Here is a 26,793-nt window from a genome sequence, read left to right as displayed (position 1 = left end):
ATTTTTGGCGATCGACTAGGAATGCCTTGGCCATCGACCAGTCGATCGCAATCAACCATTTGATGACCACTGAAATAGAGTAAGAAGGTCAAGGCTACCCCGTCCTTTTCTCTCCTCATGGTGAATACCCAACACTGAGATCAAGGGTCATGCTTGTGTACTGTATGGGGTCACTAATTACCTCTACTTCATACCTCTGCCGGCCTGCTTTTCTGTCTGTCTTTCGTGTCATTTCCTCTTTCCACCGCTGATCTCTCTCCCGACTCTTATAGATTTCTTTCACGGGGTTCAGTGGTTTTGGATGCTCTTCTGATTGGATGTGGACCAAGGGTTAGTTCTGGTGGTTGGCCCCTCCAGTTGAGTGAATGATGAAGATGACTGTTTAAACGATATATGGATTTATGTCATTGTCTCACTCATTTACTTATCATGCAAGCCTTTTCATACAAACTACAGTGTTTTATATAAATATATATAATGGCCAATGCTGTGTATCTAATACCGAATTGATTTAGATTAAACATTTTGTGAACAGTCACATAGCAATGTGCTTGCAGGTGCAAAGAGGCTCACTGTTCAGTATCAGGAGAAGATGTTTTACTATCCACTTTACCTGGATCTTCCCCACTGGATCTTCCCCACTGGATCTTCCCCACTGGATCTTCCCCACTGGATCTTTCCCACTGGATCTTCCCCACTGGATCTTCCCTACTGGATCTTCCCCACTGGATCTTCCCTCTATCTATGAAATAAGGCCTTAAATAAACATCCCTTATTTGAAATGCTCCCTCCATCTCTCTCTCTGCTTGAGTGTTAAATAGTCCATTTGGAACAGCAGGTGAACCTTGCGGTCCATCTCTGTGATGTTTCCGGGGTTTTTTCACTTCCTGAGAGGATTCATTCAAAGCTTTTCTTCCGCTCAGGGCTCATCAGAGACGGCAGAGGAAACACACTATCGCTGGTTAATTAATTCAAATCGCTGCCGACGCAGCAATGTTCTATCCATAGTTATGGTTTTAAGAGTCCGTGTGTATGGAGTTCTTTGTATAGAGAAAATGTAGGTAAAGTGGGGAAAAAAAGATTCACCTTGAAGTTGTGTAAATGAATAACACTTTCCTTTTGTGCAACTGACCTTTCACCAAGAATGTACTATTCAGGAGTTATTGTCAAAAGTACTGAGTCCAAAATATTCACCATTAATTATTGTAAGCCTGTTCTTTGTGTAGCCTGTTTGCAAAATAGTAGGTAGACACACACTTGGTGGGTCACGGACAATTCTTACTGAGTTTTGGCTTGTGCTGATTGTGCTGTGGTCACTGGTTAGGCTTACAACATTGCTTTGTCTAGATGTCCACAAGATCATTTGTTTTAGTTTGGTCTCCAAAAAGTTTTGGAACCACTAGGCTATACTGCAAACTCAAGCAGTGAAAATAAATCTTCAGGGGCTGGTTTGAGTTAGGTTAGCAGTAGAGGCTAATTTAAGAATCACAGACCAGGATTGGATATATTTGGAAGTTGGTCTTTCTTCGCTTGAAAACCAAGTCAGCTCCCCTGTCTCGTTTGGAAAGGACTCTCCTTGCAGCTTAGTGGCATGCAGTCCCATGTGATGTGTCTGGACTTGGTCTCTGCTTAGTCATGACAGCTTTAGTTCCTCTGAGAGTTAAGCCTCCCCACTGCATGGCGAAACAGAAAGCTTGTCGCAGAGAAGATTGCAGTCTTTTTCTTATCCCTCGTTCCGAGAGTTTTCTGTTCTTCTGTTGCTATATGCTGAGGTAAGGGGTAAGAGCAGAGTTTTCTGTTCTTCTGTTGCTATATGCTGAGGTAAGGGGTAAGAGCAGAGTTTTTGAATGTCCCTGGGCTTATATTTAGTTTGAGAGACTTTTCCCTTGATATGAGAAAGCATGACTGCTGGGTTTTTTTTAAAAGTTTAAGCCAAGGTAGTCCTCTCCTCTGTAACTAACTTAACCTGTACCATTTAAAAGACTTGGTCATATTTTTTTTTAATGGAAGTTGCCTTTGGTATTAGGAAAGCATACCGTTTAAAGCATGACTGTGAGCAGGTTACCTGACTAGAGGAGTGTGTATATGAAATTTGTGATCCCTCAGATAGTTGAACAGGCTTGTGTGTATGTGTGTGACACCTCGGCCCACCCAAGTGACAAGTCTGCGTGATCCACATGCTAGTGTTAGCACTCTCTCTGTTCTGCTTTGGGCTTAAACCCTTCCCTAGAGTGTCTATGTGTGAGGACAAAGAAGTGCGTGTGCTCTGTACTCACTGAATCTGTTGTAACTTGGTGTGTGTGTGTGTTATGGTCGTAACACTCTCTCCTCTCCCCTCTCTCTTTAGCTCCACCTGGCAGCCCTGGCCTCATTGAAGGGGGACGTGGTGGAGCTGAACAAGCGGCTGGTGCAGACGGAGAGAGAGCGAGAGATGCTGGAGAAGAGACTGGCCAAAGCACAGGTACTCTACTCTACTGGGCCATAGACATATACTCAGTTTATTAGGTACATCACCTCGTTCACAAAAATGGATTGCTCCTACAGACAGTGAGTCACACGGCCGTGGCTTGCTATATAAAGCAGGTAGACAGGCATCAAGGCATTCAGTTACTGTTCGATTGAACGTTAGAATGGGAAAAACAAGTGACCTACGCGACTCTGAGCATGGTATGGTCATCGGTGCCAGGCACGACGGTTCCAGTACCTCAAAGGGCCGGCCAATTGGGCTTTTCACACACGACAATGTCTAGGGTTTATCGAGAATGGTGCGACATACAAAAAACATCCAGGCTGCGGCAGTCCTGTGGGCAAAATACGCTCGTTGATGAGAGGGCGAAGTGAATGGCAAGAATCGTGGCAAGCTGACAGGTGGGACACAAACAGGCAAATAACGGTGCAGTACAACAGTGGTGTGTAGAACAGCATATCTTAACGCACAACTCGTCTATCTTTGTCACGGATGGGTTATTGCAGCAGACGAGCACACCGGGTTCCACTCCTATCAGCTAAAAACAAGAACAAGCAGCTCCAGTGGGCACGCGATCACCAACACTGGTCACTAGAAACACACATCGAATTCAGAATTTTGAGAAGGTCCTGAGGACGTGGATATATGCTGTCCTCGGTGCTCACCCCATAAATACAAAAATTTTGGCACAGCACTGTTTTAACCCTGTAACCATGTGAAATTAACCCTGTAACCATGTGGAATTAATGGGTCAAAAATCAACGTTCATCCAATTATGTCAAATCCCGAAGTGAAGTTATAAGATCAAGTTGCCGACGAATCCCGGTTCCTGTTGCGTCATGCTGATTGCAGAGTCAGGTTTTGCTGTAAGCAGCATGAGTCCATTGCCCCATCCTGCCTGGTGTCAACAGTACAGGCTGGTGGGGTGGTTTAATGGTGTGGGAAATGTTTTCCTGGCACACGTTAGGTCCCTTGATACCAATTGAGCAACGTTTACATGCCCCAAAGAATTCATGTTGTTCTGGAGGCAAAGGAGGGTCCGACCCGGTACTTGATGGGTGTACCTAATAAACTGGGCACTGAATGTATATTCACATAGACTCATGTTCATCATTGTATTGGACACTCACTTAGCTAAGCTACCCATTCAAAGTACCATGCCCAGAACATTGGTGTAATGCAGTGGTTACCGCCACCACTCCATTTATAAATGACAAATCTTAATAATAATTCTGTCTACAAGCCAACTGCAGTGGATCTCTCATGACTTATAATTGGAAAACACACTGTGTAAATAGTTCCTCTTTTCTGCACCTGAGGATTAGACCTCTGGTATGGAAACGTTATTTTATAGGGTTATCTTTGCATAACAACCCAAACTGCTAAATCATGTTTTATTTGTTGAACCTTTATTTATCTAGGCAAGTCAGTTAAGAACAAATTCTTATTTACAATGAAGGCCTACCCCGGCCAAACCCTCCCCTAACTCGGATGAAGCTGGGCCAATTGTGCGCCACCTAATGGGACTCCCGATCACGGCCGGTTGTGATACAGCCTGGGATCAAACCAGGGTCTGTCGTGACGCCTCTTGCGATGCAGTGCCATAGACCGGTCCACCAATGATGCGCCACTCGGTCCCCCAATGATGGATATTAAAGAACTACAGTAGAAAGCTGTGATGGAATTGAACTGGCTTCACATGAGTGAGATTTATTTCGTTTTTTGAAGAATATCCTAGAATATCCTGGAATAGCTGACATTGCACACAGGCATTTGAATTGAATGGCTCATCTATTACAATGCGTCTGGAAATCCTCCCTCCTCTTCCCCCAAAACACCCAGTCCATATGCTCCAATCAGAGTACATAGAGAAGAGGTGCAGAATGCTGATCATTTTTTTGTCGTTACTATCATTCTAGCATGCTCGAAATTACCTGCTTTCTTTTCAGCTGTCGGTTATCACCTTCCCATAACATTACATTGTCTTCAGTGTAATGTTATCGTCCCAGTGACTGGTATTCTCTGTGACCTTGGGTGTGTATTAGAGGAGTAGGAGGATTTAATTCCAGCTCTGGCTCTCTGGATACCTGCTCTCATACAGTGATGAGAGACTGGAAGCTTTTACTTTTTTAAATAAAGAGGAAATAGATTTTGGGATTATTTGGCATGAAGCAACACACCCCATATGTCACTGGAACCAGGAACGTCAGTAATCATGCCAACTGCTCAGCTTCGATCTGCTTTGTAGTTTTCCCGGTCCCAGTGTTTGGCACGGTCTCTCTCAGAGGATGGAGTTTTGGGCTTGCTTGGTGTGTGCGAGAACGAGAAAGGGGGAGAATGCTTGTTTATGGAGAGAATTATTGGGTGTTTATGCGTTTGTGTAATGGAGCGAGTGTGATAGAGGGAGAGAAATAGAGAGACAGATTGTGTGAGTACCTGTTCTATAAACGCCCTGGCCCCTCTCTCCCTCTCCCCCTGGACCTAGAAACAGATGCTGGTTCAAAGAGCTGTGGAATACCTCTGGTGGCAGCTGAATCAGCTATGGGTATTTACCTAGTGGCGGCTGTAAACAATATCTGGTACTATTATTTGTGTCAAATATTAATGCTAGAAACGTTTTGTTTTTTATTCTAGTTTCCCATCAGTTCCACTGGAGTTAGATGAAGAGGGATAGACCATTAGTTTTAAGATAAAGAAATGGCTTGGAATATACTTGCACTAGCCATTGTTGTTAGATTCCATTGTGATTAGGGTTGGGCGGTATCAACATTTTCTTATCGTCATTACTGTCCTTCTCGCATCCCGGTTTAGTACGTAAGGGTCGCCAAAAAGCGTCTGGGTGTCTATTACCAGAATGCTAACAAAATTAGAACAAGTAATAACGAATTTCCATGGAAGCTGCTAGCTAAATATGCTAATGAGCGCAAACATAAATAAACAAATTGCAAAGACCGGCAGTCCAGCTCATAAAGTTATACATATATAGGTAGGAGCTACCGAATGTCATTTTTGGTGCGTTTGGACATTTACAAGCGAATGTGAATGAAAGACATTGTGCAAACGAACAGAGTTTTGACGCATGCTTGTCTGAAGCAAGAACAGTACTGGCTCTGGAGCAGCATGTGTACATGTTATGTCGGTCTGGAGTCGCTAGGGCAACGGGCCTGCTTGCCCTGCTCAGAGAGGAAGGGGGAGGAGCAGACCGGCCGAGAACGGAGAGGAGAAAAAAACGCAAGGAAATCAAGATAGCAGTGGCAGCTGTACAGATTTCTCAAACTCTGCAGAAAGCTTAACACTATGATGCCCCGTCTCAAGATTAACTTTAAGCAAAACATTAGGAAATGTAGCTGGCTACATTCTTTCTATGATAATCATTAGAAATATGGCCATGTATTGTTTTTCATTGTGAACTCATTTACTTTTTTGGCTGCCAGACAAATAGCGTTGCACTTCTGTTGTCATCTGCTAAAAATGAAGCTATTTTCTGCCGAATGTGCTGCACAAATGTTTTCTGTGAAGGAAAACTATAGTTGCATGTCCTAGATCACTATTGAAGCAACAACAAAAACACTTTTGGCACTATGCGACCCTTGTCAATAGACAGCTGGAATCACCTGCTCCCTCTTTCTCCCATTGTGCTATTTACAAATACACACACTGTGTGACCTGACAATGGCTGACTGGAAGCTGCTCTTTGTCACTGCAGCTCTCCCTGGGGCAGGGGAGCTAAAGCCACTTAGCTCTTCTAATTGTCACCGCTGGCCAGTTGACTGGTAGACTCCTGACTCAACACATAGTATAACACACAGACACATTGGGGCTCTGTCTCTGCGTAGGGACTCTGATGGCTGTGTCAGCCTGAGGCTCATATCTCGTCACCTGAACCCCTGACCTTTCATACACAGATGTTTTTGTTTAGGGTGAAGTACACCCCTGACTCCTGACTACCCAACCTTTTGATCTATTGCCCTATGACTCCCACTCTCAGAATCCTGGGGCTGAGACTTATTCAATGGGGCTCTAGTTTAGAAGGTCGCAGAACGATTCCACACGACCTCATGTTCCTCGTGACAGAGGTTTGTCTTTTCATCATGTAATTCTATTACATTTTTCACATTCTTTTGGCAGTGTAAAAAAATATATATTTTCATGACGTTAAACCTTTGTGATAAGTCCATAGTAGTTGTATGGGACCGCTTTAAATCAAATAAAATTGTATTTGTCACATGCGTCGAATACAATAGGTGTAGACCTTACTGTGAAACTCTTACTTACAAGCCCTTAACCAACAATACAGTTTTAAGAAAATACCTATAAAAAAAAATATATATATAATAAAAGTAACAAATAATTAAAGAGCAGCAGTATATATAGAGCAGCAGCTATATATAGGGGGTACCGGTACAGAATCAATGTGCGGGGGCGCCGGTTAGTCGAGGTAATTGAGGTAATATGTACATGTAGGTAGAGTTATTAAAGTGACTATGCATAGATAATAACAGAGAGTAGCAGCAGCGTAGAAGGGGGGGGGGGGGGCAATGCAAATAGTCTGGGTAGCCATTTGATTAGATGTTCAAGAGTCTTATGGCTTGGGGGTGAAGCTGTTTAGAAGCCTCTTGGACCTACACTTGGTGCTCCGGTACCGCTTCCTGTGCGGTAGCAGGGAGAACAGTCTAATGACTACGGTGGCTGGAGTCTTGGACAATTTTTAGGGCCTTCCTTTTCAGTCTTTTCAGTCTCCTGAGGGGGAATAGGTTTTGTCGTGCCCTCTTCTTGTCTGTCTTGGTGTGCTTGGACCATGTTAGTTTGTTGGTGATGTGGACACCAAGGAACTTGAAGCTCTCAACCTGCTTCACTGCAGCCCTGTAGTCCACAATCATCTCCTTTGTCTTGTAGTGGTTTTAGTGCTTGATTAATGTCCAATTGTATAAAGCACTAGGAAGACCCCTCTGTCTGTCTTTGTTTCATTTTCACGTTCAACCTCCGACGCAGGCCAGGAAAGGTCATTCTAAGGTCATTCTAGGAAGCATAGTATGACACACACGCTCAAGCCAGATCTCTCACACACACACACACACACACACACACACACACACACACACACACACACACACACACACCTCTTCTCCCCCTTCACTTGTAATATAGCTGAGTGGAAAGCGGATACCTTTCCCTCTCTCCCAGCCTCTGAGCTCCATGTAGAGAATCCCCAGAAAAGCCCTTAGGCCTGACCTTGTACACAACGGTGCAGTGTGTGTGTGTGTGTGCATTTGTACGCCAGAGACAACAATCTGGCAACCCAGCAGAGAATTTCCTCTGGATTTATTCCCATTCCAAATTACACGCGACTGTGTAGAAAGATACCTTTTGTTAAAATGCCATTCTCCACACTTCAGCATTGAATGGTGGGTTTTGAATTGTTATGGGTTTTGAATGGTGGCTTTTTACAGTAACATGATTCAATCTCTAAGTTGTGATGTCAGTTAAGAAATGTTGGATGTTTTCAGATTGCATTCCTTTCATAATTCTCAAATAACCGAATAGGTTGCCTCTCAGATATCAAGGCATTAGCTCAGTGGGATAACACGGTCTTGGGTTAATGTGTATGCGTGTGTTTTGTCAGTGTGAGCAGTCCTATCTGATGCGGGAGCATGAGGACGTTCAGGAGCGGACCACCCTAAGATACGAGGAGAGGATCACAGAGCTGCACAGCATCATCGCTGAGCTCAACAAGAAGATAGACCTGCTACAGGGCTCTACCATCAGGTGGGTGGTAGACACAAATGCACACTAACACACACAAGCACACACATACATGCGCACATAGGCAGGTATGCAGACTAGGGTTGGGCGATATGGCCTAAAAATCTTATCTCTATTTTTTTCAAACTTACGAGCAGTTCATGATATATATCTCAATAAAAAATATATATATATTTTCTCTAGATAAGCTTTGTTGTAAAAGTCAAATAGACTGAATTTCAAAGAGTCAGCAATAATCTAATGAATTCAGGGCTTGTGAAATTATACCTAGGCTAAATATAAGCCTTCCACAACCATAAGACCCACTAATAATTCAATGTTATCAAAATAGTTTAACCTGTTTTTTTTGTTGCAATAATCACTGATCTGGCTTTCACGTCTGTCTATGAAAATGCCCTATTTTGTTACAAATTTAACTAGAACCAAGCATAATGCACATTCACAAGGAATGACTAACTTCTTGTAGCAGGCATTAGGCTATAGAAAATTAAAACTGGTCTCATCAAAAATCTCTCAAGCCTAACGTGCCAGCTAATCTGTATATTTCAAGTTTAGCCAACTTGGATCTATCCGTTAGCTAACAAGGTAGAACAGTTGAATTGTTATGAACACACCCGTCTGTCCGTCTCCAACTGTTTGAACAGCATGCTAGCCTGTCCACTTTGTTGAGATGTTGAAATCAAGTGGCCTGCCTTATTTCTCAGACTGAGAACGAGTTGCCAATTCCTTATCTAATTGTGTTGTATGCTTATTGCACATTTATAAAACACAGACTAGACAGCAAGTATAACAGTCTTTAGCTAAAATGCTGCTAGCGGTACGTGGTACCCCAATGCCACGCACGACAAACTGAGCATGAATTTTCCAGAATCAATGTTCATTGATACTCTCGTTTTAGTAGTGTCTGCTCTGCATGCAACTACATGAGTAGTTGAGACATAAAAATGGTATCGTTAGAAAAGGTAACTTCTCTATTACAGTAGAATAATGTCTCAATGTGTTCCAGTGTCCATGTGGACCAAACCTCAAACGCAAATAGCGAGTTGAAACTGCTTGTCAGAAAAGAAAATATGATCTCTCAACTTTGTTAATGTGAGGGGGGGACAGGCTGTGTGTGTGTGTGTGTGTGTGTGTGTGTGTGTGTGTGTGTGTGTGTGTGTGTGTGTGTGTGTGTGTGTGTGTGTGTGTGTGTGTGTGTGGTCATGACAACAACATTGAAGTAAAAAACAAACTTAGCAGGGAATTGTCACACCCGCCTGGTTGCCAAATCAGTTTTATGCTTTAGCTGACTCGCCTGGTTGCCATCATGCCAGGAAATTACATCGTTATCGAACCACAAACACATCTGTCAACAAGGCTAGTGTCATATCACTTTGCCCTAACTCCGACATAACTCAGTGACCCTCTGCCCCTCAGGGAGGAGGATGAGTTTTCAGAGCTGCGTTCGGAGCTCAGCCACAGCCAGCACGAGGTCAACGAGGACGGACGCAGCCTCGACCAGGACGTGGCCTCCGTCTCACTGGCTGAAAACCACTCCACCCTGACGACCGCCAACATGGGTAAGAAAGGACACTGTAGTGCTTGACTGTAAACCCACATACAACTCCTATAAATGAGTTTGACTTGCTCTGAATACCCTCATTCTATGGTTTAGTGGACACATTCACAGCCAAGCTGGAGTTTGCTCCTCTCCATCAGTAGAATGAATGTGTTTATGCTCTCAGGCTAATCTTCGCTTTTCTGTTTCACTAATAACTGCTTCGATCAGTGGTTCATATGAATCATCTCTCCCATGGAGAGACTGTTACCTATCTGTGCCCATAGATGTACTCTGTGACCTACAGTATCTGTGCATGTCCTCCCTTGATGGATGGCCTGTGGCCAACCAACTGGTGTAGGGTTGATGGCACCCAATACACAATTATCGGCTTCTAGCGGAGATCGAATGAGGAGCAGTTATGTGCGTGTGTGTATGTGACTGTGTGTGTGCGCATTTGTGCTCGCATGCACACTCCCACAATGGAAAATTGATTCAGCAGAGTCCGTGCAGCAGTTCCTTCGAGACGCTATTTATACTCCCCTCTATCAATGGTGCTGAGTGCACCCAGCAATCACTTGTCAATGGTAAAGAGCTTCATTGGTTTCTCTTCTTCCTTATCCTCAACGTTGAGCAGAGAGAGAGAGAAGAAAAACACATTTTTCATTCATTACAGGTCTTTGTCTCTAGCTGTAGCCGGGACAATCTTATCCCCTCACACACACACACAAAAGGATTTCACCAGTGAGGAAATAATTTAGGAAACAGGAATATAAGTTTTGTTAATCATCACGTTCGTTCACACAGCACTAATTACTTTAGAATTGTTTGCAAAACCTGCATTTACTTTGCCCCTTCAGCGGTAGGAAAAGAGGGGACATATGCAAAAACGTCTCAGTCGCTCTCCACATTTTCATATTCCACACAATGTACCCAGGCTATGTTTGTCTAGGTCTGGGAAGATACTAATAATCATCATCATCATCATTGTGGATGCAGTATGGCAGCAGGTGCTCACCATCGGCATGGCGGTATTAGATGCTTTGCAGGGCTTTTATTTATATGCAAATTTAAATTAGTTTCTGATGAGCCAATTTGATTCCCTCTGGAGATATGAAGTTGACACAGTGAATAGGGAATTGAAGCTTTGAAAGTGGTACATGCCTTTTAGGGCTGACCCCATTTAGTCGACTGGTTGATTGTTTACCGATAGGCTGTTGGTCGACCAAGATTTCTTTAGTCGGGCAGTAGCAAAAACAATTGCTTCAATCATGGGGTACAAGACACCTATCTGATTGGCGCCTGCCTGAGTGGACTGATCCATTGTGGAGGCAGTGGGGATGGCACAGTCCATCACTCTAAGGCTACTGAAATGGTACAGTACATTCGGAAAGTTTTCAGACCCCTTGACTTTTTCCACATTTGTTACGTTACAACCTTATAAAAAAAATTTAAAAGGAAGCTTTTGAATTTTTTAAAATCATCGTATGTAGTGATCACAATATAGTAACCATATCTAGGAAAACCAATGTTCCGAAGGCTGGGCCTAATATAGTGTATAAGAGGTCATACAATACGTTTGGTAGGGATTCCTATGTTGTTGATGTAAAGAATGTTTGTTGGTCCGTGGTGTGTAATGAGGAGCAAACAACAGATGTTGCACTTGATACATTTATGAAATTGCTTATTCCAGTTACTAATAAGCATGCACCCATTTAAGGAAATGACTGTAAAACATGTTAAATCCCTATGGATTGATGAGGAATTGAAAAAAGGGATGGTTAAGGGATGAGGCAAAAGATGCCCCACGAACAAACGCTGACACTACACATCCAAGTATATCTGACCAAATTATGAAAGACAAGCATTGTAATTTTGAATTCCGTAAATAATTTGTTGTTGTCTATCAACAATGACAAGCCACAGGGGTCTGACAACTTGAATGGAAAATTACTGGGGATAATAGCGGATGATATTGCCACTCTTATTTGCCATATCTTCAATCTAAGCCTACTAGAAAGTGTGTGCCCCAACCCCTCTTCTGCTGCTGCTCTGTTTATCATCTATGCATAGTCACTTTAACTATACATTCATGTAGGTATTACCTCAATTAGCCCGACTAACCGGTACCCCGCACATTGGCTACCCGGTCTATTTGCATTGTGTGCCCTCAACCCCTCTTTTACACTGCTGCTACTCTGTTTATCATCTATGCGTAGTCACTTTAATTATAACTACATGTACATATTACCTCAATTAGCCCGACTAACCGGTGCCCCCGCACATTGACTCTGTACCGGTACCACCTGTATATAGCCTCACAGCTGTTATTTTCACTGTCATTTTACTGTATATTTTTTCTTTCTTTACTTATCTATTGTTTACCTAATACCTATTTTTTACTTAAAATTGCACTGTTGGTTAGGGCTTGTAAGTAAGCATTTCACTGTAAGGTCTACACCTGTTGTATTCAGCGCACGTGACAAATAAACTTTGATTTGACTTGGAGGGAACCAAAAGTCATTACTGGATCAAATAGCCAACCAACCAGCCTGTTACCAACCCTTAGTAAACTTTTAGAAAAAATGGTGTTTGACCAGATACAATGCTATTTTACAGTAAACAAATTGACAACAAACTTTCAGCATGCTTATAGGGAAGGACATTCAACAAGTACAGCACTTACACAAATGACTGATTGGCTGAGAGGAATTGATGATAAAAAGATTGGGGGGGCTGTTCTGTTAGACTTCAGTGCAGCTTTTGACATTATCGATCATAGTCTGCTGCTCGAAAAATGTATTTGTTATGGCTTTACACCCCCTGCTATATTGTGGATAAAGAGTTACCTGTCTAACAGAACACAGAGGGTGTTCTTTAATGGAAGCCGCTCCAACATAATCCAGGTGGAATCAGGAATTCCCCAGGGCAGCTGCTAGGCCCCTTACTTTTTTCGATCTTTACTAATGACATGCCACTGACTTTGAGTAAAGCCAGTGTATCTATCTATGTATGTGGATGACTCAACACTATACATGTCAGCTACTACAGCAACTGAAATGACTGCAACACTTAACAAAGAGTTGCAATTCGTTTCAGAGTGGGTGGCAAGGAATAAGTTAGTCCTAAATAGTTTTTAAACTAAAATCATTGTATTTGGGACAAATCATTCACTAAACCTTAAACCTCAACTAAATCTTGTAATAAATAATGTGGAAATTGAGCAAGTTGGGGTGATATAACTGCTTGGAGTAACCCTGGATTGTAAACTGTCATTGTTAAAACATATTGATACCACAGTAGCTAAGATAGGAAGAAGTCTGTCCATAATAAAGCACCGCTCTAACTAAACAGCACTATCAACAAGGCAGGTCCTACAGGCCCTAGTTTTATCGCACCTGGACTCCTGTTCCGTCGTGTGGTCAGGTGCCACAAAAAAGGGACTTAGTAAAATTGCAATTGGCTCAGAACAGGGCAGCACGGCTGACCCTTGGATGTACATAAAGAGCTAATATGCATGTCAATCTCTCCTGGCTCAAAGTGGAGGAGAGATTGATTTTATCACTACTTGTATTTATGAGAGGTATTGAGATGTTGAATGCACCGTGCTGTCTGTTTGAACTACTGGCGCACAGCTCGGACACCCATGCATGCCCCCCAAAACAAGCCACAAGGTCTCTTAACAGTCTCCAAGTCCAGAACAGACTATGGGAGGCGCACAGTACTACATAGAGCCATAACTACATGAAACTCTATTCCACATCAAGTAACTGATGCAAGGAGTAAAATTTGATTTAAAAATACACCTTATGGAACAGCAGGGACTGTGAAGCAACAAACATAGGCACAGACACATGCATACACACACACGATAACATACGCACTACACACACGTACACATGGATTTTGTACTGTAGATATGTGGTAGTGGTGGAGTAGTGGCCTGAGGGCACACAGTGTGTTGTGAAATCTGTAAATGTATTGTAATGTTTTTAAAATCGTATAAATTGCCTTAATTTTGCTGGACCCCAGGATCCATAATAAATAAATACAAATACAAATCAACACACTACCCCATAATGACAAAGAAAAAACAGGTTTTTAGAAATGTTTGCAAATAAGTTTTAGGACACCTACTCATTCAAGGGTTTTTCTTTATTTTTACTATTTTCTACATTGTAGAATAATAGTGAAGACCTCAAAACTATGAAATAACACATAAGGAATCATGTAGTAATCATGAAGTAATTTGAGATTCTTCAAAGTAGTCACCCTTTGCCTTGATGACAGCTTTGCACACTTGGCATTCTCTCAACCAGCTTCATGAGGTAGTCACCTGGAATGCATTTCAATTAACTGGTGTGCCTTCTTAAAAGTCAATTTGTGGAATTTCTTTCCTTCTTAATGCGTTTGAGCCAGTCAGTTGTGTTGTGAGAAGGTAGGGGTGTATACAGATGATAGCCCTATTTGGTAAAATTCCAAGTCCATATTATGGCAAGAACAGCTCAAATAAGCAAAGAGAAACGACAGTGTAATGCATCTGTGTGTAGCTGGTGAGATGAGTCAGGCGCAGGACAGCAGATAAGAGTAATGAAAGTAATTTTACTATATAATATAACAATACACGTCGTATAAATACAAGACCACAAATACGGACCGCAATACAATAAACAATTACTCACAAACAAACATGGGGGAACAGAGGGTAAATAATGAACAAGTAATTGGGAAATTGAAACCAGGTGTGTAAGACAAAGACAAAACAAATGGAAAATGAAAAGTGGATCGGCGATGGCTAGAAGGCCGGTGACGTTGACCGCCGAACGCCGCCCGAACAAGGAGAGGGACCGACTTCGGCGGAAGTGATAGACAGTCCATCATTGCTTTAAGACATGAAGGTCAGTCAATACGGAACATGTGAAGAACTTTGAAAGTTTCTTCAAGTGCAGTCGCAAAAACCATCAAGCGCTATGATGAAACTGGCTCTCATGAGGACCGCCACAGGAATGGAAGACCCAGAGTTACCTCTGCTGCAGAGGATAAGTTCATTAGAGTTACCAGCCTCAGAAATTGCAGCCCAAATAAATGCTTCACAGAGTTCAAGTAACAGACACATTTCAACATCAACTGTTCAGAGGCCTGAATCAGGCCTGAATCAGGCCTTCATGTTTGAATTGCTGCAAAGAAACCACTACTAAAGGACACTAATAATAATAAGATACTTGCTTGGGCCAAGAAACATGAGCAATGGACATTAGACCGGTGGAAATTTACTACAGACTCTCTGGTACGCTTATAATTTATTAAAATTATATTGGAATCTAACAGCACCTGTTTGGCAAACATAATATGCACTCAGGGCTTGCTCCTTACTTTATTTTGCTTGTACTCCAGTACTTTCCACAACTAGTAAAATGTATTCCACACCTGACTTCCCCCTTTTCCTCCTGAGCAACCAAACATTCCCCAGTTTAGAGTTTATTTGTCACGTCAGCATCCATTTTGCTGTCATGTGTTATGGTGTTCAGAGTTTGTTATAACCAGTTTATTGATGTGATTATGATCTGCTATAGGTCAGGCCCTATTGGTCACGTCTATGCGATGCATACGTGTCACGTAAAAAGAGCCAGGGTTGAGGCAATAGGAAATGTTTTTCCTAAATAAATGAGGGATTTCGGTAACAGAACTTTTCAGTCAGAAATGGCTGTAATTATGTTACAGCTTCAGCAACATAGACAACGCAATAAACACTGTTGATGTTCTGTGGTGGTCGCTGCAGCAGGAGGAGCCCGGCCAGCACAATCAAATCAATTGTGGTCCAGCTCGGTCTTGTCACGTGTGTGTTTTATGGTTGATTTGATGAAAACACATACTGTAGGGTGTGTATACAGTGGGGAGAACAAGTATTTGATACACTGCTGATTTTGCAGGTGTTCCTACTTACAAAGCATGTAGAGGTCTGTAATTCTTTATCATAGGTACACTTCAACTGTGAGAGACGGAATCTAAAACAAAAATCCAGAAAATCACATTGTATGATTTTTAAGTAATTCATTTGCATTTTATTGCATGACATAAGTATTTGAAAACCTACCAACCAGTAAGAATTCCGGCTCTCACAGACCTGTTAGTTTTTCTTTAAGAAGCCCTCCTGTTCTCCACTCATTACCTGTATTAACTGCACCTGTTTGAACTCGTTACCTGTATAAAAGACACCTGTCCACACACTCAATCAAACAGACGCCAACCTCTCCACAATGGCCAAGACCAGAGAGCTGTGTAAGGACATCAGCGATACAATTGTAGACCTGCACAAGGCTGGGATGGGCTACAGGACAATAGGCAAACAGCTTGGTGAGAAGGCAACAACTGTTGGCGCAATTATTAGAAAATGGAAGAAGTTCAAGATGACGGTCAATCACCCTCGGTCTGGGGCTCRATGCAAGATCTCACCTCGTGGGGCATCAATGATCATGAGGAAGGTGAGGGATCAGCCCAGAACTACATGGCAGGACCTGGTCAATGACCTGAAGAGAGCTGGGACCACAGTCTCAAAGAAAACATTAGTAACACACTACGCCGTCATGGATTAAAATCCTGCAGCGCACGCAAGGTCCCCTGCTCAAGCCAGCGCATGTCCAGGCCCGTCTGAAGTTTGCCAATGACCATCTGGATGATCCAGAGGAGGAATGGGAGAAGGTCATGTGGTCTGATGAGACAAAAATCAAGCTTTTTGGTCTAAACTCCACTCGCCGTGTTTGGAGGAAGAAGAAGGATGAGTACAACCCCAAGAACATCCAAACCGTGAAGCGTTGGAGGTGGAAACATCATTCTTTGGGGATGCTTTTCTGCAAAGGGGACAGGACGACTGCACCGTATTGAGGGGAAGATGGATGGGGCCAGTTATCGCGAGATCTTGGCCAACAACCTCCTTCCCTCAGTAAGAGCATTGAAGATGGGTCGTGGCTGGGTCTTCCAGTATGACAACGACCCGAAACACACAGCCAGGGCAACTAAGGAGTGGTCTCGTAGAAGCATCTCAAGGTCCTGGAGTGGCCTAGCCAGTCTCCAGACCTGAACCCAATAGAAAATCTTTGGAGGGAGCTGAAAGTCCGTATTGCCCAGCGACAGCCCCGAAACCTGAAGGATCTGGAGAAGGTCTGTATGGAGGAGTGGGCCAAAATCCCTGTTGCAGTGTGTGCAAACCTGGTCAAGAACTACAGGAAACGTATGATCTCTGTAATTGCAAACAAAGGTTTCTGTACCAAATATTAAGTTCTGCTTTTCTGATGTATCAAATACTTATGTCATGCAATAAAATGCAAATTAATTACTTAAAAATCATACAATGTGATTTTCTGGATTTTTGTTTTAGATTCCGTCTCTCACAGTTGAAGTGTACCTATGATAAAAAATTACAAGACTCTACATGCTTTGTAAGTAGGAAAACCTGCAAAATCGGCAGTGTATCAAATACTTCTTCTCCCCACTGTATATATGGAAAAATACACGTTTAAAAATGTTGACCAATCGATTGGTCGAAAGAACAGACGACCCTTGGTCGACCAAGATAATTTTTTTAGTCGTGGAAAGCCCTACATACCTCAGTTGGTTGGAGCTTGCTGCTTGCCTTGCAACCCAGGGTTGTGGGTTTGATTCCCACAGGTGTTATCTGTAGTTCGCTGTGTATAAATGTACTATATTTCAATATTGTCATATTATATGAAAAATAATTGTCCTTGTATCATTGTCTTTCTCTCAAATAGTTGTGGTGTGTGTTATGTTCTCTCTAAACAGCAGATGTGTGTGTGATGCGGTTTAATGAGTGCGTTACTAGCCTGCAGCATGCCAGCAGCATTCCTCCAGTCACCCTCAGGCACTCAGTTAAACCATTAGCATTTAGTACATGGCTGTTATCAGTGGCCGTAGCACACAAAACATCAACACTATGCTCCAAGGTCACCTTGCTCATGCAGACTACAGTAGCTGTGTTGTTCTAGCCACATTGAGGTTTGATTATTTGTTCCTAGATCAGTATATCTGGCTCTAGTCCTATTATTTTGACCAGCATCCTGCACACTAGAATTCATTCATCTGATTCCAGATCCGTTTGACTCTGGACTTCTTCCCTGTACTGCAGTGGCCTGAACTCCGTTTGCCTGACATTACATTACATTAGGCTTTAAAACATGAATATGTTCGTAGACCAGTCTGATCCGGACCTGTGCTTTCTCCCTGTAGACAACTGCAGTGACCTGAACTCAGAACTGCAGCGGGTTCTGACGGGGTTGGAGAGCGTGCTGTGTGGGAGGAAGAAGAGCACATGCAGCCTATCTGTGGCCGAGGTCGACCGCCACATAGAACAGCTGACCACCGCCAGCCAACACTGTGACCTTGCCATCAAGGTAAGACACCAGAAAATGACTAGTGGCTAATACTGAGACTCGTTTTAGGAAATAATTTTCCTTCCATATAAACACAATTTATTGTTAGGAAAGCGCGAAGGAGGATAAAGAGCGGACGGAGCGAAAGAAAAACATGCAGGATAGATGAAAATAGGTTAACCTAATACTGGTACAAACATCTCCTATTAAATGCATTCACAGACGCTTAAAGAAAGGTAAATGGAAAATACAGTGAGATTAGTTATAATATAACTGTTGTGTGACGTTGAACTGTCCTGCTGAAGACCTGAGCCACTTCCAGTAATCTGTCAGCAGGGGTACTGGGGTGACCCTGGGTTGTACCCACCAGTAACAGCCCGTCTCAGCCTGGGACGCCTGTGTGATTCAGACTGATGTCATAGACTGATGAGGGGCCTGATGGTGGTCCCCACGGTGACGCCTCAGCTCTGGTAATGGAAACCTGTCTGCCTGGCTGTCGTCTCCGTAGCGATGGGAGTGTCAGCAGTCCTAAGGGGAATTCAGTCTGCTAGCTATTTCTTTCCTCGCAAACAGATAATACAACACACACACACACACACATACACAGGGAAAGATGGGAGAATGAGAGAGGGAGAACGAAAGGGAAGTAGACCTATGGACACAGAATGTGACAGAGATGTAGAGAAATTAACCGTGAGCGAGAGAGACAGTTATGCTAAAGAAAGAGGTAGAGAAAGGAGAGAGGCAAAGTGAAGGACAGAGAAATATAGCAATTATTTTGCTGATGTTGCTTCCAGAGGCAGTTTGGAAGGCAATAGTGAGTGTTGCAAACAAGGACAGACGATTTTTACGAACTTCAGAACTCGGCGGTTCTATGAGCTTGTGTGGCCTATCACTTTGCGGCTGAGCCATTGTTGCTCCTAGACGTTTCCACTTCACAATAACCGCACTTACAGTTGACCGGGGCAGCTCTAGCAGGGAAGAAATTTGACGAACTGACTTGTTGGAAATGTGGCATCCTATAATGATACCACATTGAAAGTCACTGAGCTCTTCGCAAGGCCATTCTACTGCCAATGTTTGTCTATGGAGATTGCGTGGCTGTGTGCTCGATTTTATACACCTGTCAGCAACGGGTGTGGCTGAAATGGCAGAATCCACTAATTTGAAGGGAAGTCCAAATAATTTTGTATATATAGTGTATGTCAATCGTGTTAAGACTGTTAAAGGCGTAACAGACAATCACTGTAACTGGCATTCAGTTAGTGACTGTCATAGCCCACTCACTATAAGGTGGGAGAATGGATTTACTTGGCTTTATGTTATCAGCCTGAATGGACCTCCATCACAAACCATTGTGTCAGAGCTGCAATAGAGGACAGATAGAGACATATTACTGTAAAGAAAGAGAAATCAAGGTACCAATGTTTAACGTTTATTTAGTGATCTACATTTTCTAATAAACTAATTGAACTTGGCTATCAATTTCACCCCCTTTTGTTGGCTGATCACAGTGGACACAACCAGTGCTAGTCTGACCACTTAATGCTAACCCAGTTACATTTTGCGGGAAGAAAAATAGACACCTTCACAGTTCCAGCTGTGAGGCTTAATCCCAAAACAGATCCCTCTTTTCTAGACTGAGTATCCTAATGGTGTCTCTTTCACACATCTATAATAACATAATTTTTGTAATTTGATAGAAACACTTATCCAGTGAGTATGAGAGGTGGAGCTGATTCCTACACCGACATAGCCAGTCCTTTCAGATTTGTGAGGAGTCAGCCAAGGGTCTAGTGATGGGTTTGGGATTGGGCCACAGTATCCCATTGTGTGTGGACCCAATCCATTACAATTGACTAAGCCTATAAAAAGAATACCACACAGGCAAATATGTATCTTCTCCAAGGCCATTTGTTGATATTGGGTGTTCATGCGGCACAGACAAGTTTAAGTTACTCCACATGTTCCATAGCAGTAGCTGGGCTTATAAAACCGTACTTTATATAATATAGAGCCCAGGCTGTTATCTCTGGTTTTGAATCTGAATTTAGAGAACTGAATTTGAATGCATCCAAGAAGTTGAATATATGAAACTTTGAAAACTTCAAATCATAGTTTGTATGAACAATGAATGCAATATCTGCCATATTAAAACTGAATGTTAAGTGCATTTGGAAAGTATTCAGACCCCTTGACTTTTCCCACATTTTGTTAAATTGATTAAATAAAACATTTTCCTCATCAATCGCCACACATTACCCCATAAGGACAAAGAAAAAAAAGTTGTATATATTTTTTTGCAAATGTATTAAAAATAAAAAACAGATACCGTATTTACCCAAGTATTCAGACCCTTTGCTATGAGACTCAAAATTGACCTCAGGTGCATCCTATTTCCATTGATCATCCAGATGTTTCTATAACTTGATTGGAGTCCACCTATGGTAAATTTGGTGATTGGAAATTATTTGGAAAGGTACCTCTCTATAAGCCCCCACAGTTTACAGTGCATGTTAGAGCAAAAACCAAGCCATGAGGTCGAAGGAATTGTCAGTAGAGCTCCAAGACAAGATTGTGTCGAGGCAAAGATCTGGGGAAGGGTACCAAAACATTTCTGCAACATCGAAGGTCCCAAAGAACACAGTGGCCTCCATCATTCTGAAATGGAAGAAGTTCGGAACCATCAAGACTCTTCCTCGAGCTGGCCACCTGGCCAAACTGAGCAATCAGGGGAGAAGGGCCTTGGTCAGGAAGGTGACCAAGAACCCAATGGTCACTCTGACAGAGCTCCAGAGTTCCTCTGTGGAAATGGGAGAACCTTCCAGACAGCCGCTTGGAGTTTGCCAAAATGAGAAACAAGAGTATTAATATATATATATATATATATATATATATATATATATATATATTTCACCTTTATTTAACCAGGTAGGCCAGTTGAGAACAAGTTCTAATTTACAACTGCGACCTGGCCAAGATAAAGCAAAGCAGTGCGACACAAACACACAGTTACACATGGGATAAACAAACATACAGTCATTAACACAATAGAAAAATATATAGACAATGTGTGCAAATGTAGTAAGATTAGGGAGGTAGGGCAATAAATAGGCCATAGTGACGAAATAATAAAATTTTAGCAATTAAACACTGGAGTGATAGATGTGCAGAAGATGAATGTACAAGTAGAGATACTGGGGTGCAAAGGAGCAAAAAATAAATAACAATATGGGGATGAGGTAGTTGGGTGGGCTATTTACAGATGCGCTGAGTACAGGTGCAATGATCGGTAAGCTGCTCTGACAGCTGATGCTTAAAGTTAGTGAGGGAGATCTAAGACTCCAGCTTCAGTGATTTTTGCAATTCGTTCCAGTCATTGGCAGCAGAGAACTGGAAGGAAAGGCGGCCAAAGGAGGAGTTGGCTTTGGGGATGACCAGTGAGATATACCTGCTGGAGAGCGTGCTACGGGTGGGTGCTTCTATGGCGACCAGTGAGCTGAGATAAGGTGGGGCTTTACCTAGCAAAGACTTATAGATGACCTGGAGCCAGTGGGTTTGGCGACGAATATGAAGCAAGGGTCAGCCAACGAGAGCATACAGGTCGCAGTGGTGGGTAGTATATGGGGCTTTGGTGACAAAATGGATGGCACTGTGATAGACTACATCCAATTTGCTGAGTAGAGTGTTGGAGGCTATTTTATAAATGACATTGCCAAAGTCAAGGATCAGTAGGATAGTCAGTTTTACGAGGGTATGTTTGGCAGCATGAGTGAAGGATGCTTTGTTGCGAAATAGGAAGCCTATTCTAGATTTAATTTTGGATTGGAGATGCTTAATGTGAGTCTGGAAGGAGAGTTTACAGTCTAGCCAGACACCTAGGTATTTGTAGTTGTCCACATATTCTGAGTCAGAACCGTCCAGAGTAGTGATGCTAGACAGGCAGGCGGGTGCGGGCAGCGATCGGTTGAAAAGCATGCATTTAGTTTTACTTGCATTTAAGAGCAGTTGGAGGCAACGGAAGGAGTGTCGTATGTCATTGAAGCTCGAGGTTTGTTAGCACAGTGTCCAAAGAAGGGCCAGAAGTATACAGAATGGTGTTGTCTGCGTAGAGGTGGATCAGAGAATCACCAGCAGCAAGAGCGACATCATTGATGTATACAGAGAAAAGAGTCGGCCCGAGAATTTAACCCTGTGGCACCCCCATAGAGACTGCCCGAGGTCGTCTTTTATCGATGGCGGTAATGATATCGTTTAGGACCTTGAGCGTGGCTGAGGTGCACCCATGACCAGCTCGGAAACCAGATTGCATAGCGGAGAATGTACGGTGGGATTCGAAATGATTGGTGATCTGTTAACTTGGCTTTCAAAGACTTCAGAAAGGCTGGGTAGGATAGATATAGGTCTGTAACTGTTTGAGTCTAGAGTGTCTCCCCGTTTGAAGAGGGGGATGACTGCGGCAGCTTTCCAATCTTTAGGGATATCAGACGATATGAAAGAGAGGTTGAACAGACTAGTGATAGGGGTTGCAACAATTGCTGAGGATAATTTTAGAAAGAGAGGGTCCAGATTGTCTAACCCGGCTGATTTGTAGCGGTCCAGATTTTGCAGCTCTTTCAGAACATCAGCTATCTGGATTTGGGTAAAGGAGAAATGGGGGAGGCTTGGTCAAGTTGCTGTGGGGGGTGCAGAGCTGTTGACTGGGGTAGGGGTAGCCAGGTGGAAAGCATGACCAGCCGTAGAAAAAGGCTTATTGAAATTCTCAATTATCGTAGATTTATCGATGGTGATGGTGTTTCCTAGCCTCAGTGCAGTGAGCAGCTTGGAGGAGGTGCTCTTTTTCTCCATGGCCTTTAGTGTCCCAGAACATTTTGGAGTTAGTGCTACAGGATGCAAATTTCTGTTTGAAAAAGCTAGACTTTGCTTTCCTAACTGCCTGTGTTTATTGGTTCCTAACTTCCCTGAAAAGTTGCATATCGCGGGTGATATTCGATGCTAATGCAGTACGCCACAGGATGTTTTTGTGCTGGTCAAGGGCCGTCAAGTCTGTAGTGAACCAAGGGCTATATCTGTTTTTAGTTCAACCTTTTTTGAATGGGGCATGCTTATTTAAGATGGTGAGGAAAGCACTTTTAAAGAATAACAGGGCATCCTCTACTGGCGGAATAAGTTCAATATCCTTCCAGGATATCCGGGCCAGGTCGATTAGAAAGGCCTGCTCTGTCACGTTCTTCGTCAGGCGAAAGAGAGGAGGACCAAGATGCAGCGTAGTGAGTATTAATTTTAATACGAATACTTAAACAACGAACAAAACAATAAACCGACAAACGAACGAAAACGTAACAGTCCCGTATAGTGAACACAAAACACAGGAACACAGGAACAGGAACAATAACCCACAACCCACAATACAAAACAGGCTACCTAAATATGGCTCCCAATCAGAGACAACGAAAACACCTGCCTCTGATTGAGAACCATATCAGGCCAAACACATAGAAATAGACAAACTAGACAAACAACATAGAATGCCCACTCATATCACACCCTGACCAAACAAAACATAGAAACATACAAAACAAACTATGGTCAGGGCGTGACATGCTCGCTGAAGTGTTTTAGGGAGCGTTTGACAGTGATGAGGGGTGGTTCTTTGATCGCGGACCCATTACAAACGCAGGCAATGAGGCAGTGATCGCTGAGATCCTGGTTGAAGACAGCAGAGGTGTAATTAGAGGGCAGGATTGGTCAGGATGATATCTATGAGGGTGCCTGTGCAGGCTATCTCTGCAGGAGATCGCAACTCCACCCCCTTTAGCAGTTCTATCTTTGGTCTGATGAAACCAAGATTGAACTCTTTGGCCTGAATGCCAAGCGTCACGTCTGGAGGAAACCTGGCAGGGAAGCATGGTGGTGGCAGCATCATGCTGTGAGGATGTTTTTCAGCAGCAGGGACTGCGAGACTAGTCAGGATCGAGGGAAAGATTAACAGAACAAAGTACAGGGAGATCCTTGATTAAAACCTGCTCTAGAGCACTCAGGACCTCATACTGGTGTGAAGGTTCACCTTCCAACAGGACAACGACCCAAAGCACACAGCCAAGACAACGCAGGAGTGGCTTCGGGACAAGTCTCTGAATATCCTTGAGTGGCCCAAACAGACCCAGTCGAACATCTCTGGAGAGACCTGAAAATGGCTGTGCAGCGACGCTCCCCATCCAACCTGACAGAGCTTGAGATGTTCTGCAGAGAAGAATGGGAGAAACTCCCCAAATACAGGTGTGCCAAGCTTGTAGCGTCAAACCCAAGAAGACTCAACGCTGTAATCACTGCCAAAGGTACTTCAACAAAGTACTGAGTAAAGGGTCTGAATACTTATGTAAATATGATATTTCTGAAAACCTGTTTTTGCTTTGTCATTATGGGGTATCGTGTGTAGATTTAATCCATTTTAGAATAAGGCTATAAGGTAACAAAATGTGGGAAAAGTCAAGGGTTCTGAATACAGTGCCTTCAGATAGTATTCATACCCATTGACTTATAACACATTTTGTTGTGTTACGGCCTGGATTTAAAATGTATGAATTAAATAAAAACGGCACTGTAAATATTCAATTGAATTTTATAACAGAATTAAATATTTATTCAATTCAGTTTCAAATCGTGAAATACAACTCCAAATTATGAATTCTATGATTCAATTTGTGTATTGCAAATTCCAAAATATGAAATTCCATTTCAGTATCCTAATACAAATGCAAAACTTTTGCTCCATAGCTGGCCTGGTGTGAGATCTACAGCAGTCGATGAGACTTGGGAAGCTCATTCCATTTCCTTTCACTGTTTAAACCAATTTCCTCTTCATCAAACTTCCCCCCCCCTCTCTCCTGCTCTCTCTCTATCGCTCTCGCTCTGTTTGGGAGCTGTGAGAGGGAGATGGATGGATGGAGGGATGAGAGGGATAGATGGATGGAGGGATAAGAGAGGTTGACTCTCGGGGGTGGAGAGGAGATGAAGGCGGGACTCAAGCGTGTCTGTAAGCCCACTACAAACCTATGAATCACTCTGGCATCAGAGATGAGGATCTGTAAAGACCGACATGGTCATAGACTCTAACCATCTGCCATATCTCACACTCGCGTACGCACGCACGCACATACACAGTTATACACTCTGAAATATGGGCACTTTGAGAGATCAGGGTTTCTTACACTAGATAAAAAAATGAAAAAGTCACATGTACATAAATCATAGTCTTGGATACTTGTTCTACTCATGTAAATTGAGACGCGTGATGGACTACACTACCAACAAATTATTAACATACAAATTGTGAACTAATATGTAGGGTAAAATCCTGTGCAAAAACGAATGTGCCTGACATGTTAGATTTTCTTGTTTTGTCTGTCTCACTTTTGTTTTGTCTCCTTGTTAGTTTTTCTGATATAATTTTCTTGTCTCTTTCTTGGGGCTACTACAAGGTACCAAATTGTTTTTCCTTGTGATGCCAATTCAATGAGTCCCAGAGAATGAGTCCAATGAGTCCCAGAGTCCCACAGTCACTCACATTTGGTTACTAGAATTGTTACCATTCATCTCAATCTCAACACCCTATACACAGTTGAAGTTTACATACACCTTAGCCAAATACATTTAAACTCCGTTTTTCACAATTCCTAAAAATTCCCTGTCTTAGGTCAGTTTGGATCACCACTTTATTTTAAGAATGTGAAATGTCAGAATAATAGTAGAGAGAATTATTTCTTTCCGCTTTTATTTCTTTCATCACATTCCCAGTGTGTCAGAAGTTTACATACACTCAATTAGTATTTGGTAGCATTGCCTTTAAATTGTTTAACTTGGGTCAAACGTTTCAGGTAGCCTTCCACAAGCTTCCCACAATAAGTTGGGTGAATTTTGGCCCATTCCTCCTGACAGATGAGTCAGGTTTGTAAGCCTTCTTACTTTCACACGCTTTTTAGTTCCAGACTATAGGATTGAGGTCAGGGCTTTATGATGGCCACTCCAATACCTTGACTTTGTTGTCCTTAAGCCATTTTGCCACAACTTTGGAAGAATGCTTGGGGTCATTGTCCATTTGGAAGAGCCATTTGCGACCAAGCTTTAACTTCCTGACTGATGTCTTGAGATGTTGCTTCAATATATCCACATAATTTTCCACCCTCATGATGCCATCTGTTTTGTGAAGTGCACCAGCCCCTCCTGCAGCAAAGCACCCCCACAACATGATGCTGCCACCCCGTGCTTCACGGTTGGGATGGTGTTCTTCGGCTTGCAAGCCTCCCCCTTTTTCCTCCAAACATAACGATGGTCATTATGGCCAAACAGTTCTATTTTTGTTTCATCAGACCAGAGGACATTTCTCCAAAAAGTATGATCTTTGTGCAATTGCAAACCGTACTCTGGCTTTTTTATGGCGGTTTTGGAACAGTGGTTTCTTCCTTGCTGAGCGGCCTTTCAGGTTATGTCGATACAGGACTCGTTTTACTGTGGATATAGATACTTTAGTACCTGTTTCCTCCAGCATCTTCACAAGGTCCTTTGCTGTTGTTCTGGGATTGATTTGCACTTTTAGGAGTGTCTCTAGGAGACAGAACGCGTCTCCTTCCTGAGCGGTATGA

At 42.8% G+C, this 26,793-nt stretch overlaps 1 protein-coding gene across 2 annotated transcripts in view; it reads left to right on the top strand.

Moving 5' to 3' along the window:
• Positions 1-26,793, top strand: part of mcc (MCC regulator of WNT signaling pathway) — a 190,064-nt gene that overhangs the window by 57,117 nt on the left and 106,154 nt on the right. For both annotated transcript variants that reach the window (XM_023983948.2, XM_023983949.2), the window contains 2 exons: positions 2,348-2,461; positions 8,091-8,233. In XM_023983948.2, the coding sequence (XP_023839716.1) occupies positions 2,348-2,461; positions 8,091-8,233 (257 nt within the window). The remainder of the gene's footprint in view (positions 1-2,347; positions 2,462-8,090; positions 8,234-26,793) is intronic.

Source organism: Salvelinus sp. IW2-2015, linkage group LG4q.1:29 (genome assembly GCF_002910315.2).
Source record: "Salvelinus sp. IW2-2015 linkage group LG4q.1:29, ASM291031v2, whole genome shotgun sequence".
Taxonomy (NCBI): domain Eukaryota; kingdom Metazoa; phylum Chordata; class Actinopteri; order Salmoniformes; family Salmonidae; genus Salvelinus; species Salvelinus sp. IW2-2015.
This window is presented reverse-complemented; position numbering and strand designations above follow the sequence as displayed.